Raw genomic sequence first — 18029 nt, forward strand, 5'->3', positions numbered from 1 at the left:
GACTGGCTGACTGATTGACTGGCTGAGTGACATAAATAATACAAAAAAAACTTAAAGAAATATCTGAAAAACCTGAATTTGAACAATGGATTGCATGTACTGTACGTGTGTGTGTGGGTGGGGCGGGGGTGTGTGTGTGTGTGTGTGTGTGTGTGGGGGGGGGGGGGGGGGGGGGGTAGCCAGGACAACAGTCTTTCCCTCTGAACATCCCAAACACAGAAATGTTCCAAAGGGTTTTGCCGCATGCCATTCTCCCATAGTGCCAGTGTGTGGCTGGCCCAGCATCAGGTATCAGGTTTTGGGGCAGTATCCTCCACACCCCACAGGCTGGCCCATGGAGCCAAGGGGAAGGGATCCAGGAGATTAGGAAAGGGATGAGGGGGTAGGGTAGGGGTCCTGCTGGAGGAAGGGCTGGGGGCTGTGATCCCCCCTCTGGAGGGTGGTGGTTGGGGAAAGGGGGGTTAGGTTCGCACCCAGCAGAGGGGCACCCAGAAGGTCTCACGCTCCAGCCGCTCCAGAATGCCTCGGAGTTCTGTGCAGGCGCTGGCTGAGTCCTCCTTTATTAGGACCCGGTCGACCAGGTGTCCGTACTGCTGGTCCATCTGCTGGGCTGACTGACGCATTTCCTGCAGGTCCTCATCCTGAAACGGACACACACACACGGAGAAACACACACGGAGAAACGGACACAGACAGACACAGACACAGACAGACACAGACACAGACAGACAGACAGACAGACAGACAGACAGACAGACAGACAGACAGACAGACAGACAGACAGACAGACACAGACACAGACACAGACACAGACAGACAGACAGACAGACAGACAGACAGACAGACAGACAGACAGACAGACAGACAGACAGAGACAGGAGAATCAGACAGACAGACATGAAAATGAGGAAGAAGCATAAGAGTGAGTAAGGATATAAAGGTGATATCAGATTTAGGAGAGGAGAAAATAGGAAAGGAGAAAGCATGCCACCCAAAAAAGAAGATTGAGTAACAGAAAAAAAGGTGAAATAACTCATTGATACATTCATATGAGCACATTTCAGACTCAGCAGGTCTCACCGTCACTCGCCCATGATCTCCCCCTGCTGGTGAGGTAGCAGCACTACGACGGCGTCTGCTCTCCGGGACGCGTGGCTTGACGAAGATGACATAGGGCTTGAACTCAGATGTCCGCAGCGTCTTCAAAGCCTGAGGGGCCAGGACACAGTCAGACACGATATCACACAGTCTGCGTTGGTTGTCACACAGAGTGCACAGGGTTTAGAGAACAGATACTATCAGAGAAATGTCCTCTTGAGATGTCAGAGATGCGTCGGATAACCGGGACAAGATAATATGGCAGCCTGCCGGACTGAAACAGAAAGTACTCTCACCAAGAGAACACAGGAGAAACGTCAGGGGCCGTCATAGAATAGGGTGTGACACAGACTGCATGTGATAGCCGTGGTTATATTGTACAGTGCATTATGACAGAATGGGAAATGCATCACTGTAGAGGATGTGCTTTGGCCCTACCTCTGGCTGCACGTCCACTAGGCACATCTTATTCTTGGCCTGTACAGAGCGGATGGCCTCTATACTGGTACCATACTGGTTCTCCTTGTACTCCCCATGCTCGATGAACCTGGACACACAGGACACAACTTAAGCACGAAACAGACAAAAAAAGGCAGAGTACTACAGAGACGGACAGTATGGCTCCACAGATCAGCCATATGGTATCAAAGAGAACTCACTTGTTGCTCAGAGCGTCTGCGTCAAACGCCTGTTTGGTGACAAAGTGGTACTCCACCCCCTCCTTCTCATGAGGCTTCTTGGGCCTGGTGGTATCTGGAGACACAAGTGATAGGGGGAATATCGGGAAAGCTGCGATGGTTTTACTGGTGTAGCAGTTCTTTACTAGGGTGTCAGAGGGTGTCGCCGTCAGTGTAGAAAGAAGAGGGTGAGGTTTAGAAGGTGTAACTCACGCGGTACGGCCACAGCATAGCGATGTGAGTTCTCTGCTATCACCTTCTGTTTCAGCTCATTGATACGAGCTCCCAGGGAGCCTTTGTGCGAGTGATAGTGAGAGTGAGTGAGAGAGAGAGAGAGAGCGAGAGAGAATGAGAGTGAAAGAAAGAAAGGGAGAGAGAGAGAATGAGAGCGAAAGAAAGAAAGGGAGAGAGAGAGAGACAGAAAAAGAGAAAGAGAGAGAGGGTAGAGACAGGAAGTGACATAGAGTTATTTAAACATAACTATCAGGGACAAATAATCTATATTTGCTGAAAAAAATCTGCATCAACATCAAGTTAAGTCCACTGATTAGTTACAGGATGTGCCATTTGTTGTGCAGTTTGATGAATTAACTTATCAAAAATATAAATAGCATTAGGTACTGTAGATAAGACGTCACAGGCCCACACAACTAGCTTGGTCAAGCAGACTGACTGCTTAAAATGAAAGAGAATATGTGCTATCGGGAGATTGGTCTGGTTCTCATAAGGCTTCCACACAACTAGAGGAAGTTGCTGTTTGTAGTATTGGCCACTAGAGGGCAGTATCGTCAAAGTAGAATGACCACACTGCCATAGACATCCTGAAGCTGCTGTCTTACCAATCAGAACCACCAGGCGGGGTCTCTCGTTGGGCCGGTGCTGGTAGCGAGTCACCTCCTCGTAGGTGGCAAAGTCTGGATCGGTGGGGTCGCGGCTGGCCCCTCCTCCGAGGGATCCTGACCGGTCCTTCCGGCTCAGACGGAAACTCCTCCTCAGACCCGCTGCGCAGGACAGGCAGGTGGGAGGGGCAGGGAGAGCAAGGTGAGGCAGGGAGGCAAAGGGTCAAAATGTCAGATATGATCATCCACTTAAGTGGTTTGATACACTGTCTAACACATGCTCTTTCTACATAATTACAACCGTATTCTCTAAGGCATGTTAGATAGCGCTTGCAGTTGTTCTCACTCGGCAATTAGTGTTGCTGACAAACATTTTGAACGCGTCATATCAGGACATCATATCAGGACATCATGCAAATCAAACCCCAACATAACCATAACATTATTCTTTGTTGGATTATTCGGTGTTGGTTATCGAATTAACAAAGAATGTGCAACCCTTGATAATCATGCATTAAAACCCCAGTGAACCGTGTGACCATTCACATACTAGTGATAAACTGGGATTCGTCATTAACCAGTGAGTGATACTACAGGTCTGACAGCCCGACCCGTGCTTATCTCTAAGGTAAATGGGCTGCCAGCGGCATTGTGAGATATCGACTGAATCTGCTCATTTACAAGCGTGTGTCCAACACGTATCAGTCACATGCAGCTGATATCTGACAAAGGGGGTTTGTCAGCTCCACGTTGACAGTGAGAAATAAGCTCTGGGACTGAGAGTGAAGCGAACACACTTCTGCTATCAATATCAAGCTCATGCCTCTCCTTTCTCTTCTTATGGGAGACTTGGCTTCACTCGACGGACAACTAGTAATACTACAGGAAGGATAAAAGATCAATTGGCCTTGATAGAATTGGAAGGACAATGGTCTGGTTTGTAACACATGTACGAGTATACAGTACAACAGAGACATGCTGCTTGACAGAGGGCTACAGGAGTGGACCAGGAGGGATAGGGCAGCCTGACTCTGGAGACCACAGTGCAGTGTTAGTGACACACACGCACACACACGCACGGGCACACGTAGACACGCACATACAGTGTCTCCAGGCCCATGGGTGCCCATCCCCCCCTGCCCGCGGACAGTGGGAATACCTGAGGGAACAAGCCGGTAACAGTACCTGAATAAAATTCCCAGGAAAACACCTGGCCACAGGAGGGCGCCACTGCTTTACACTTAGGAGAGACTATAACTGGCATTAGAGCATCACACAACCCAGCCTCGCGCCTCAGTCTCCACACAGGGTGAAACAAGCAGCAAAACGTGTCTGGTTGGTTGAGTGTGCAATGCATCCAACGCAGCAGGACCCTCGTGGGGGGTGAGGGTAGGAGGGGTGCACCAGCCATAGCAGCAGAGGCAGAGGCAAGAGGGGAGTCTCAGGAGGATCCAAACACGGCTTAGTTTGGGGCAGGGCAAGGGTGCTGAGTCTAATCTCCATATATAAGGAGTAACCTGATTGGTTGATGTCAGTATTCTGTGTCATTACGAAGGTAAACAATCACGTAGAATAATGCAGTTGGTCTTATTGCCATGGGAGGGCAGTGTTTGACTGTCAGCCGTGTTCAGATCCCTCCGTGTGCTCTGCTTTTCATTCCAACAGTTTCTGGGGTATGGGGTGAGGCCTCAAGGTCATGTAGGGGTGAAGGAGGCAAGGGGAGGACAGTGGAAGGAGGGGAGGCCAGTGGGAGGGCAGCAGGGGGCTGAGGATTCCGGGAAAAGTGTTATATTGTCGTGCCAATGCAATTTCAGTCTGGATGCAAACTGTATTTACCACGGTCGGTAGCTTGAGGGTTAAATCCAATTGATAACACTCATTAGCAAGTAGTAACATTTTTGAATGCCCTGAAATGATTGCTACTCTGGTGTCTGGGGAACTGATACTGATCCTAAGACGTGTTAATACTCTGACAGAGACGCATAGCATGTGTCAATATCTACTGGGGATAAAACTGTTTCAAGTCTGGTACTCGCTCTCTATCACACCCTCTTAAGCACTTTTCTCATTACACTAATTAGGCAACGAGACCGATTTGTTATCGACACCTGAAGGAGTGAGAGACTAAACTCCCCTCTTTCGCCCTCCCTCTTTCATATTAAGCTGGAAAGACTGGTGCTGGAGCGCACACTCTCTCCTTCAATACTAGTCTTCCCTATCAAATGAACTGGGATCAGTTCCGTCTCCTCTCAGCAGTGTCTCTCCCCGCCGCCTTTCTCTTCACCTCTCTCCTCCCTTCTCCATCACTTCCCACACGGACACTCCAGCCAGTCCCACCCTCAGGACATCCGTACATTCCCCAACCCAAAGCGGCATTTCAGTTAGCCAGCAGCACACAGCAAGGTCCTGGCGGACACAGACACATCAGACAGCAAAAGAGGTAAAGGCGGCAGAAGGAGGAAGACGTGCAGGCTCTCACCTATGTACTGTCCATTGAAATAGCCCTCACAATCACAGTCCTCTGTAGGGAGGCAAGCAGGGAGAAGAGGGGGGCAGGGGTGAGCGGAGGGTAAGTAACCTGAAGGAAGGATCAGAGGGGTGGGGAGGGGGGGTACAGAGGTGGGGGGGCTGCGGGCTCCGAAGCAGGACAGGCAGGGTCAGGCAGGCGGGCAGAGGGGTGGGCGCAGGGTAGGTCCCTAAGCCAGCAGGTCAGGACAGGAAGGTTTCAGCAGGACAGGCCCTCAGCCGGAGCCCGCAGCCACTGTGGCAGCCATGATGGGGGAGGTTTGACAGACACCACACAGACACACCGAGTACTTCTGGAGGCAGTCGACTGGAAAAGGGAACCCGGTCTCCCTGGCCCACACACATGGCTTTGTGAAATGGACAGTTCACAAAGCTATGGTAGCTAGGATACAAAAACCTGTGCAATTCACAACTCTATAACTGCTGAATTCAATATTTAACTCAGCAAAAAAACTAGTTTCAATGTCTGATGTCTCTGAAACTCTGGATATACAACAAAAGTGCTGACAATGGCAGATTCACAACTCAGAGATACTGATTAGAAAATAGGTGACACAGAAAAACGGTGCAAGTACAAAAGACGACGGCAGAAAAGGGAGAGGGAGGAAGAGAAATCCTCTGCAAGGAAAAGAACAGGTAGCCAAGACACAGTAGAGGAGACGAAGAGGATAGCAAACTGCAGTAGACAGAACAAGATGAGTCACAGAGTAGAACGAAAGAGAGAACAAAAGAGTAGAAGCTGATGATGATGGAGAGGATGGGTCACTGCTATCTTTAAGTGATTGGCTGTGCTTTCCAGTCTGCAGGCCTACCTTATCATCACACACATACAATAAGGTACGGGCTCTCAAAATACGGGCTCTTTAAGCATAGCCATAATATGCTTTATGTAATATTCTTATAAGGTACGGTGGGAGCTGGTCCACGACTTAGAAAGTGAGTACCGTATGAAGGTTGGGGAGCACACCAGAACATTTCACCAGAACAACGAGTTCAAATGCAAAAAAAATCTTGGAAAGTTCGATTTTTTGTAGTGTGTCCAGTCCGTTATTAGAACGCACGCACGAACTCACACACACGAACTCACACACACGAACACACACACACACACACACACACACACACACACACACACACACACACACACACACACACACACACACACACACACACACACTGCAATCGCGGTGAATCTCTATTCTGGTCTCGTAGGCTGCCTACAGTGGGGGAGGATTTCAGCTGGAAGCAGAGCAGTACAGGACCCATGGGGTCTCATCCACCCCCGCAGCACACGCACACACACACACACACACACACACACACACACACACACACACACACACACACACACACACACACACACACACACACACACACACACACACACACACACACACACACACACCAAAAGAAAGAGAGACGGCTGAGAGCTTTGATGCCTCTACTAATATACCTTCTAGTAGGAGCCTGCCAGCAGACAGTAACCGTCCTCTCATAGTCATACCAAGGAGTTTCAAAACACGGAACGCAAATAGTCAAATGGAAGTCATGAGAAATATAAGAGTAATAAACTGTCACCACATGTCCATGTATCTGATTATGCATAATTGTGGATGGTTACTAGTATGTCCATGTGGAGTATTGTCCTGTCTAATCACTGACAGTGACAATGAAACTACTGGCACACTGCCCTCATTCCCTGATCATGGTTATGTGTGAGTGAGGGAGAGAGACTGAAAGAGAGAGAGAGACAGAGAGAGAGGATTGCAGGCATGTACCAGTATACCCACCTTTGTCACATCCCTGGTCATCTGAGGTAAGCAGTGAGGGAAAGGAGGATGATGAGAAATCTTTGACAAACAGTTACACAAAAAACCCCAACGGGCAATGGGATGGGGTATTGGTGTTATCTCCTCTCTCAATTCTTTGTCTGATATTCACAAACTCTAAAATATACTTTTTTTCTAGCAGGCGAGTCGTTGGAGAATGAGAGAAAAACGAGCGAGAGAGAGAGAGAGATGGGAATTATAGATTTTAAAACGCACAAACTGTCTCAGTCTCAGTCTCTGTTCTATGACGTCATCGAGGGGTCGAGCCCCTGACCCACATTAAAAAGGCAACCTCAGGAGCTTCACTAGGGGCATGGGAATTAATCAAAGAGAGAGGGAAAGAGAGAGAGAGAGAGAGAGAAAGAGAGCGAGAGAGAGAGAGAGAGAGAGAGAGAGGGGTAGAAAGGTAGAGAGAGAGAGAGAGAGAGAGAGAGAGAGAGAGAGAGAGAGAGAGAGAGAGAGAGAGAGAGAGAGAGAGAGAGAAAAGAGAGAAAAGAGAGAGAGGGGTAGAGAGGTAGAGAGAGAGAGAGAGAGAGAGAAGAGACATGGGCCTCCATGGTATAACCCAGCTAGCTGACATATTGCTAAGCTCTTGTTGTCTCCCTGGGGCTCAGACCTAATCGGATCGCCTGTGGATTATGGACCACGAAGCGCCACCGCTCGCATTAAACACTCACCTGGCCACTTCTATTCAGACATACCCAATACTATTACCACACAACACAGAGCAGGAGAGAGCCAGAGTGGACAAAATGGACATTGTTACACACTCATCCTGTTAATTGGTTCTAGTCTGTTGTCTGTCTCTCACTATAGAGATACAGTTTGTGCTGACCGGCCAGATGGACCAGACATGAAAGATTAATTCATATCTTTGTGATCCCTCCCTCTCTTCTCCCCCCTCCCAAAGCCATCTCTTACTTTTTAAATATTTGTCCCTCTCTCTCTCTCTCTCTCTCATGACAGCAGAGAATACGCAGTCAATACTAATACACCCGGGGACGCCAATTACCGGGCAAAAAAGGTAACTAAATGTCAACATAAACACATCTGGTGGTTAAATCTACATCTTGTGAAAAATAACATGAACCATCACTGACAAATAAGTTATACTTCAAAAGATATCCTTCAGCTTCAGTTTGATATTGGTTACAACAGCGAACATGTTTCTGTATATCTGCACACTCTTCGAAAAAAGTGTTCCAAAAGAGTTCTTCGGCTGTCCCCATAGGAGAACTCTTTTTGGTTCCAGGTAGAACTCTTTTGGGTTCCATGTAGAACCCTCTGTAGAAATTGTTTTTCTTGCAACCATAAAGGGTTCTTCAAAGGGTTCTCCTATGGGGACAGCCGAAGAACCCTTTAAGGTTCTAGATAGCACCTTTTTGTGGAAACTTACAGGTCGGATTTTTAGGGGATTTAGGGTTCGGAAGTGTGCCCATTTTTATCCGGTAAGCCAGCCGTCTAAGAAAATGTACAGAGGAGGAAAGAAAGGGAGAAGAAATAAGAGAGAGAGGAGGGGGGAGAAAGAGAGGGACCATGACAGTGTCAGACAGGTAAACAGAGATGGGAGGAAGAGAGGCAGTGGAGGAGGGAGGCAAAGAGATTGAAAGAGAAGATTAGAACATGAGAGAGACAGAGAGATATAACACATACTGACCCCTGCCTCGTATGTGTTATCAGTGAAAGGAGTAAAGCTAGCATGAGAGATGAATTAAACCCATGGCTTGGCTGAGGTTCCCTCTCTGTGTTTCGGCCACCATGATTAATCCAACACGGTGTGCGTGTTTGAGTGTGTGTGTCCGCAATCAGGCTGCAGCCGCTGGTATCGCTCCCCCCTGCTTAGCTAAGAAGAATACAGAGTGGGCAGTGGGTTGGGGCTTGGGTGTGTTTATACCCCCAATGCAGAGCACCCCCACACGTTTACATATTCACCCTATTGAGGGATTATGACACTGACATAATGGAGCGTTCCCATTCAAGCCTATATTTAGATCCATGTGTTAAGATCCAAGCGGCTCTGATACTTGATTTAAAAACACATTTGACCCCTGAAAGTGGAGCACATGAATATGGAACAGATAGAGACAGCTCTATGGCGATATCGGCGCTGTTGTGAAAGCAATTCAGTCCACATACTGCACCTAATATAAGAGTCCTACAGTACATGCATAAGAGGCATAATGTGACACAGTACAGTACAACCACTAGGCTTGATCGGATCATTTTCATATTGTATTTAGACTCTTCTCTGAGCTATGAGCTAGCACCTGTCCATGGACCTCTCTGCCTATAGGCTCACCTCTCCTGGAAGAGTTTGGAGGGAATGAGTCCAGCACGGAGGTTGCTGTCGCCCACCCGTTTGGCCTGCCACCAGGTGGGGTCGTCCTGGGTTACCACCTGCAGGATGTCACCTCGCTTGAAGGGAAGTCCCGCCTCCTGACAGGGCGTGGCCTTGTCATCAGCAGGGATGTAGTCAAACAGGGCCCTCATGTAGACCTGAGAGACCACACAGACACACAGACACACAGACACACACACACACACACACACACACACACACACACACACACACACACACACACACACACACACACACACACACACACACACACACACACACACACACACACACACACGCACACACACAGAGGGAAAGTGATGCTTTTGCAAATAGATTTCAGAATCACAGTCTATCTGTGCATGTTTCTGTGTGTGTGCATGAACAACATGTGCACACAACATACACTATATATACTAACATATGTGGATACCCCTTCAAATGAGTGGATTTCACTATTTTAGCCACACCCCGTACTGATAGATGTATAACATCAAGCACACAGCCATGCAATCTCTATAGACAAACATTGGCAGTAGAATGGCCTTACTGAAGAGCTGTGACTTTCAATGTGGCACCGTCATAGGATGCCACCTTTCCAACAAGTCAGTTTGTCAAATTTCTGCCGTGCTAGAGCTGCCCTGGCCAATTGTAAGTGCTGTTGTTGTGAAGTGGAAACGTCTTGGAGCAACAAACGGCTCAGCCACGAAGTGCTAAACCACACAAGCTCACAGAACGGGACCGCCGAGTGCTGAAACACGTAGCGTGTAAAAATTGTCTGTCCTCAGTTGCAACACTCACTACCGAGTTCAAAACAGCCTCTGGAAGCAACGTCAGCACAAAACTATTCGTCTGGAGCTTCATGAAATGGGTTTCCATGGCCAAGCAGCCACACACAAGCTTAAGATTACCATGTGCAGTGCCAAGCGTCGGCTGGAGTGATGTAAAGCTCGCCGCCATTGGACTCTGGAGCAGTGGAAACGAGTTCTATGGAGTGATGAATCACACTTCACCATCTGGCAGTCCTTTGGACAAATCTGGGGTTGGTGGATGCCAGGTGAACACTACCTATCCCAATGCATAGTGCCAACTGTAAAGTTTGGTGGAGGAGGAATAATGGTGAGGGGCTGTTTTTGGGGAAATCTTAACGCTACAGCATACAATGACATTCTAGACGATTCTGTACTTCCAACTTTGTGGCAACAGTTTGGGGAAGGCCCTTTCCTCTTTAAGCATGACAGAAATGATTTGTCGAGATTGGTGTGGAAGAACTTGACTGGCCTGCACAGAGACCTAACCTCAACCTCATCAAACACCTTTAGAATGAATTAGAACTCTGACTGCAAGCCAGGCCCAATCGCCCAAAATCAGTGCCCGACCTCACTAATGCTCTTGTCCCCACAGCAACGTTCCAACATCTAGTGGAAAGCCTTCCCAGAAGTGTGGAGGCTGTTATAGCAGCAAAGGGGGACCAACTCGATATTAATGCCCATGATTTTGAAATGAGATGTTCGACGAGCAGGTGTCCACATACCTTTGGTCATGTAGTGTATCTGAAACATGTCTCAAATTACACCTACACATCTCAGTGCTTGTTGGCACAAACTGTTTCAATTCGTCTGCCATTGACTCTACTGCTGTATGTGTGAGCTTGAACCATGGCTGTTCAGTATTCTGACCCTTCCTCCATTCCAGAGCAGCTGTGTCTGTGTTTGTCTGTACTGAGTGTGCCCAGGCAGTTGTGTTGTGTTCCTCACCTTGCTCTCCTTCAGATGGTCCTCCTCCTTAATGGCTGGGATTATCTTCAGGGTGATGGAGCCCTGAGACTGGGACTGAAGGGCAACACACAGAGAGGAGCAGGATGTTAGCTTCACAGAATTCGAACATAATTTCAACTCCTGTATCTTCCCAACAGAGTTGATACTGCATGTATTGCCAACATGAATCAAAGGAAAACAGTGCTGTTGGTGCTGGTGGTCTAAAATAACAGGAAGACATAACGTATTCTACTCTAGTCTCACCAGAAGCTGACTGATCTCATCAGGTCTCTTGTGAATGATGGAGATCCCGTTGACCTCCCGTAGCTCGTCTCCTACATGGACCAGTCCTGGATGGAGGGGAGGAGGTGGTGAGGGGAGACAACAGGCGAGCTGGAGTGGAGATATATGCCTGGGTTCCTATTCCCTATATAGTGCACTCCTTTTGACCAAGGCCTATAGAATCTGGTCAAAAGTAGTGGACTGTATAGGGATTAGGGTGCCGTTTGGGTTGCACCCCATATCGTGTATCGAGGAGATCTTGCACAGCACTGTATCAGTAGCAGGTGTACTATATCTATCATACCGCTATTAACTGGGATGAGATATGGACAATAGGGCTTGGGAGTGGTGGTATCACTCTCCTCAGTCATGATCTACTGCAGTCACATCATTGAAACCTGACAAAGAGGGATGAGCGATAGGATCAATTAATCTCATCACTGCTCAGAGAGGGAGAGAGGAAGAGAGGACAGAAAGGGAGAGAGGGAGAGAGGGCAGAGAGGAAGAGAGGAAGAGAGGACAGAAAGGGAGAGAGGAAGAGAGGACAGAAAGGGAGGGAGGGAGAGAGGGCAGAGAGGGAGAGAGGAAGAGAGGACAGAGAGGGAGAGAGGGAGAGAGGGCAGAGAGGGAGAGAGGAAGAGAGGACAGAAAGGGAGAGAGGGAGAGAGGGCAGAGTGGGAGAGAGGAAGAGAGGACAGAGGGAGAGAGGGAGGGAGGGCAAAGAGGGAGAAGGGGAGAGAGGGAGGGAGGGCACAGAGGGAGAGAGGGAGAAAGGGAGCGAGGAAGGGAGGGCAGAGAGGGAGAGAGGGATGATATGAAGAAACAGACAAGCACACAGTGTACCGTACAGTACAGAGAAACAAACAGACGGTAATGCCCCTTTTTCTAATGACCCCCCCCCACACACACACACACTAAACACACACCAAACATAATAAAGACACGCACGTCTCCCTCCCAATGTGCAGATGGTATTTCCATGGTAACAGCAGCGGTCAGCTCGTTGGAGAGAGTGTGTAATGTGTGATATGTGATTGGCTCTCAAGGGAAAGACAGAACACAGCTTCAAACAGCCGGAAAACCACAGAGATCCTCGTCTGTCTGTCTGTCTACCAACGTCTCGCTCTCGCTATGCTGCTGCTTTAATCTCTGCAACATCTCAGAATCATTAGTGGAGGATTCTCCCAGCTGTAGCTGGATACAGGATGTTACCAATAAAATGTATATCCACTGACATACTTTAGGCTACAGTATACCGCTGCATAGAAGGCCATATATGTTCAGACTTCTGATTATTTGTCTAAGTTACATCGTCTCGGTTAGCCTTGCCTTCAGACGTATTATGTCTGGTAATATTATCTGAGCAGTCCATAGATCTCATTTGACAGAACAACGAAAACTCCCTGTCTTGTCTGTGCAAGTTCCCGAGGAAAGGGATGATGAATCAAGACGTATCAGACAGTATGGGTTAAGACCAGACACAGAGAGGGACAGAATCACTCACCACTCCGGTCTGCAGCTCCGCCCCTCATGATGCGGGCCACGATCACAGACCCTGTGGTCTCATCCCGTCTGATGGTGGCCCCCTGGGAACAGAGATATGATTGTTTCCTCCTCCCGGGATTGTATCCTCATTCTTCCCATCTCTTTTCTCTTATTTTATTTGTTTCTTTAACGATCAATCAATCAACACAGCACCAGTCCCACTTCCCACTTCCATATATATCTCCTCAACCCCTTGTCCTCTCATCCTTGACCATTTAATCTCTTTCCCCCATCCCCCTGTCATCCTCTCTGTTACAATGGCTCACCAGTGGCTCCTTGTTCTTGACCAGTCTGACGATCTTCACTGACTCCTCCTCCAGCTCGTCCTCGAAGTCGTCAGGCAACGGTGGCAACACGGGGTCAAAGTTCTTCTGAGCAACCGTGTCATGAACGGACAAAACTGCCTGATGAGAGATAGCGGAGAGAGAAGGATTAATGTTAGAAATGCAGAACTGCATTCTGGGCAGTGGTGTAAAGTACTTAAGTAAAAATACTTTAAAGTACTACTTAAGTAGTTTTTTGGGGGTATCTGTCTTTTAATACATTCATAAAGAAAATGATGTACTTTTTACTCCATACATTTTCCCTGACATCCAAAAGTACTCTTTACAGTTTGAATGCTTAGCAGGACAGGTAAACGTTCACACACTTATCAAGAGAACCTCCCTGGTCATCCCTACTGCCTCTGATCTAGGGGACTCACTAAACACATGCTTCGTTTGTAAGTTATGTCTGATTTGGAGCGTGTCCCCTGGCTATCTGTAACTTTTAAAACACTAGAACATTTGGCCTTCTGCTTTGCTTAATATAAGGAATTTGAAATGATTTATACTACTACTTTTGATACTTAAGTATATTTAAAACCAAATACTTTTAGACTTTTACAAGTAGAATTTTACTAGGTGACTTTCACTTTTACTTGAGTAATTTTCTATTAAGGTATCTTTACTTCTACTCAAGTATGACAATTGGGTACTTTTTCCACCATTGATTCTGAGTATACCAAATATTAGGAACACCTTTGAATACTCAGTGTACATAGAGATTGACATAGATCGAGCGATCCAATACATATGGATGCATGAATAGCCACCCCACCTTCCATAACCAGGTCTCTATGTGTGTATGGGTGTTCTGTTTACCTTGAGATGGGGGGACATCAACAGCTGTAGGAGTTCCTTCTCCTCAACACTCATTGGTCCACTCTGCAGCTCCTCTGCCACCTGCCAATCACAACAGAGCTGTCAGTCAGACCATGACCTCTGACCTGGAATAAACCTGTGTGTCCAACAGTGTGGGCTTGGGATATAACTGAAAAATATAGCCGATATATACTGAAAGTGTAGCAGACTATTAGCAGTAATAGTCTAGAATAGAATCAACAAATATAGATATATACTGTAGAGTTGTATGGCTGTTGCCTAAAGCAGCAAATATACAGTGTGTGCTTGCACACACAAATACACACACAGGAGAATAAGCAGCCAGGACTTATGGCTCAGCACTTTTCCACTTAACTGGCGTGAGGAGAGAGAGGAGAGGCAGGATGTGGAGAGAGTTTCATTAGTGTTGAGATGAATCAGCACTTTCAGACCACAACACATTACCGTACTGTAACTCTATAAATCTCCATACCTTTACTACCTGCATCTACCGCTCCTCTGTCTCAGCAAACACACTGGGACTGATTCTATTGGACGGGCGCTTCACACTTCGGCAGTGTGTGTGGTGTGTGTGTGTTCCTTGTTTGTGTGTGTGTCTGTGTGCGTGTGCTTTGTTGAACTTACATCCTCAGCCAAAGAGGCGGCGCTGTGAAGGACAGGTGTAGGACTCTGGCGCTCGTACTGCCTCAGCTTCTCATGGATCTGCAACATGTAGCCAATCACCGGAGAGGTCAGGGAGGTCAAACACACACACACGCACACATACACAAATTTAACAACATAAGTGTACCGTAAATTCCATTAACATTGGCAACATTGCCACCCAGCAGGGGCCCAACTTTCACTGGGGATGGGGGAGGACATGCCTCCCCAAAATTCTGAATTTGCCTTTTTGTCCCTCTAGTTTAATAATTGGAATGCGATACAAAAAGAGGCATCGGTGTGCTTTGGGACCATGCGGATGCCTCCGAGCGGTCGGGTAGGCTGTTTCGAGTGTTTATCCAACTGGATAAAATAAATACTGTATATATATACTGTACCAGTCAAAAGTTTGGACACACCTACTCATTCCAGGGTTTTTCTTTATTTTGTCTATTTTCTACATTGTAGAATAATAGTGAAGACATCAAAACTATGAAATAACACATATGGAATCATGCACTGACCAAAAAAGTGTTAAACAAATCAAAACATATTTTAAATTTGAGATCCTTCAAAGTAGCCACCCTTTGCCTTGATGACAGCTTTACACACTCTTGGCATTCTCTCAACCAGTTTCATGAGGTAGTCACCTGGAATGCATTTCAATTAACATTTCTTTCCTTCTTAATGTGTTTGAGCCAATCAGTTGTGTTGTGACAGACGATAGCCCTATTTGGTAAAAGACCAAGTCCATATTATGGCAAGAACAGCTCAAATATTCAAAGAGAAACGACAGTCCATCATTACTTTAAGACATGAAGGTCAGTCAATGCAGTCGCAAAAACCATCAAGATGAATCTGGCTCTCATGAGGACCGTCACAGGAAAGGAAGACCCAGAGTTACCTCTGCTGCAGAGAATAAGTTCAAGTAACAGACACATCTCAACATCAACTGTTCAGAGGAGACTGCGTGAATCAGGCCTTCATGGTCGAATTGTTGCAAAGAAACTACTACTAAAGGACACCAATAATAAGAAGAGACTTGCTTGGGCCAAGAAACACGAGCAATAGACATTAGACCGGTGGAAATCTGTCCATTGGTCTGATGAGTCCAAATTTGAGATTTTTGGTTCCAACTGTCGTGCCTTAGTGAGACGTAGAGTAGGTGAACAGATGATCTCCGCATGTGTGGGTCCCACCGTGAAGCATGGAGGAGGAGGTGTGATGGTGTGGGGGTGCTTTGTTGATGACACTGTCAGTGATTTATTTAGAATTCAAGGTACATTTAACCAGCATGGCTACCACAGCATTCTGCAGTGATACGCCATCACATCTGGTTTGCGCTTAGTGGGACTATTTTTTTATCCAACAGGACAATCACCCTAAACACACCTCCTGGCTGTGTAAGGGCTATTTGACCAATAGGGAGAGTGATGGAGTCAGATGACCTGGCCTCCACAATCACCCAAGCTCAACCCAATTGAGATGGTTTTGGATGAGTTCAACCGCAGAGTGAAGGAAAAGCAGCCAACAAGTGCTCAGCATTTGTGGGAACTCCTTCAAGACTGTTGGAAAAGCATTACCCATGAAGCTGGTTGAGAGAATACCAAGAGTGTGCAAAGCTGTCATCAAGGCAAATGGTAGCTACCTTGAAGAATCTCAAATGTAAAATATATTTTGATTTGTTTAACACTTTTTTGGTTACTACATGATTCCATATGTGTTATTTCATAGTTATGATGTCCTCAATATTATTCTACAAGAAAACAGTTCAAATAAAGAAAAACTCTTGAATGAGTAGGTGTGTTCAAACTTTTGACTGGTACTATTTATATATATATTTATATATATATATATATATATATATATATATATATATATATATATATATATATATATATATATATATATAGTTATGTCCCCCACACTTCTAAAACCAACGTTTTGCCTCTGCCACCCAGTCTTATGTGTACCTTCATAAGGTAGCCCAGGCTCTTTTCACTGAAGACATCTTTGAGGAAGACCATGTCCTCCTTGTGGTTGGCATCAGGACGCAGCTGGGACGTCAGCAGGGCCAGAGTCTCGTGCAGGCCTGTGGAGAGGAGGGAGGGTGAAGGAACTGGGATCCGTCTTTGTTTACATCCTCCAGATCCGACGGAGTAATGTAATATATAATGATAGATACCATTTAGCAGACGCTTTTATCCAAAAAGATTTTCAGTCATGCATGCATACATTTTACATAGGAGTGGTCCTGGGAATCAAACCCACTACCCTGGCCAACTAAGCCTGGGATTCGATTTTGATGCACAAAGGTTGGCGCATGTGTGGTGTATTTCATCTTACCTGTGCCTGCTGAGAGGACCGGCATGGCTTCTTTCATGGGTCAGCAAAAAGGTGAGGTCTGGCAGAGAGAAGCAGAGAAAATTGATGAAAATAAGTCACATACTCCCTTTAGTTCTCTTGATCTCATACACACTGTGTTTTCCTGAAGAGGATGTCACTGGGTGAAAACTGTTTAAGGGCTTTGCAGGCAGTTTTAGGTGATCCTAAAAGTACTGCATACTCTAATGATGTGTGTATCTCAGTGTGGGTGTGTGTGTGTGTGTGTGTGTGTGTGTGTGTGTGTGTGTGTGTGTGTGTGTGTGTGTGTGTGTGTGTGTGTGTGTGTGTGTGTGTGTCTGGAACAGATGTGCTGGGATCTGGAGAGCGGTAGACTCTTAATGGTGCCAGTACATCCTCTATAGACAGGTTCTAGCCTGCGTATTAGACTTCCTGTGCAGTAACCAGCCAACGCCTCACCTCAGTGTGTGTGTGTGTGTGTGTGTGTGTGTGTGTGTGTGTGTGTGTGTGTGTGTGTGTGTGTGTGTGTGTGTGTGTGTGTGTGTGTGTGTGTGTGTGTGTGTGTGTGTGTGTGTGTGTGTGTGTGTGTGTGTGTGTGTGTGTGTGTGTGTGTGTGTGTGAACAAGATATAGATGTAAAGTAGGGTGATACACTCTCAATGCGGGCACCATTCATCATATTGACTGCCAGCACCGTGTCCACCGTGCTGTGGGCTCCAGGGTATTTTGGTATTTTATTAGGATCCCCATTAGCTGTTGCAAAAGCAGCAGCTACACTTCCTGGGGTCCACACAAAACATGAAACATTATACAGAACGACATAATACAGAACATCATTAGACAAGAACAGCTCAAGGACAGAACTACATACATTTTTAAAAAGGCACACGTAGTCTACATATCAATGCATACACACCAACTATCTAGGTCAAATAGGGGAGAGGCGTTGTGCCGTGAGGTGTTGCTTTATCTGTTTTTTGAAACCAGGTTT

General features: G+C 46.7%; 1 protein-coding gene across 2 annotated transcripts; it reads right to left on the bottom strand.

Annotated features, from left to right (window-relative positions):
• Positions 1-461: 461 nt before the first annotated feature.
• On the bottom strand, positions 462-17067 carry LOC120044521 (MAGUK p55 subfamily member 3-like). 2 transcript variants are annotated; one of them, XM_038989177.1, is made up of 18 exons: positions 17043-17067; positions 16670-16788; positions 14679-14756; positions 14034-14114; positions 13158-13295; positions 12851-12932; positions 11329-11414; positions 11065-11139; positions 9269-9465; positions 8366-8430; positions 6931-6951; positions 5094-5135; positions 2615-2776; positions 1989-2069; positions 1758-1851; positions 1537-1645; positions 1081-1209; positions 462-641 (listed from the first exon to the last, which is right to left on the bottom strand). In XM_038989177.1, the coding sequence occupies exons 1-18, from the start codon at positions 17065-17067 to the stop codon at positions 462-464; spliced, it is 1764 nt and encodes a 587-aa protein (XP_038845105.1). The 2 variants fall into 2 exon arrangements, with proteins under 2 accessions (XP_038845105.1, XP_038845104.1); XM_038989176.1 differs by having other exon boundaries at positions 14034-14132.
• Positions 17068-18029: the final 962 nt, after the last annotated feature.

The sequence above is a fragment of the Salvelinus namaycush genome, chromosome 3 (genome assembly GCF_016432855.1).
Source record: "Salvelinus namaycush isolate Seneca chromosome 3, SaNama_1.0, whole genome shotgun sequence".
NCBI classification, from domain to species: Eukaryota; Metazoa; Chordata; class Actinopteri; order Salmoniformes; family Salmonidae; genus Salvelinus; species Salvelinus namaycush.

What these genes read in the sequence shown, in the direction of transcription:
- LOC120044521 (XM_038989176.1), bottom strand. Translation starts at nt 17,067, where the DNA reads ATGCCGGTCCTCTCAGCAGGCACAG. An exon ending in ATGAGATCAGTCAGCTTCTG is followed by an intron (nt 11,140 to 11,328) that starts GTGAGACTAGAG and finishes GTTGCCCTTCAG; the next exon opens with TCCCAGTCTCAGGGCTCCAT. An exon ending in TTTCAATGGACAGTACATAG is followed by an intron (nt 2,777 to 5,093) that starts GTGAGAGCCTGC and finishes TGTCCTGCGCAG; the next exon opens with CGGGTCTGAGGAGGAGTTTC.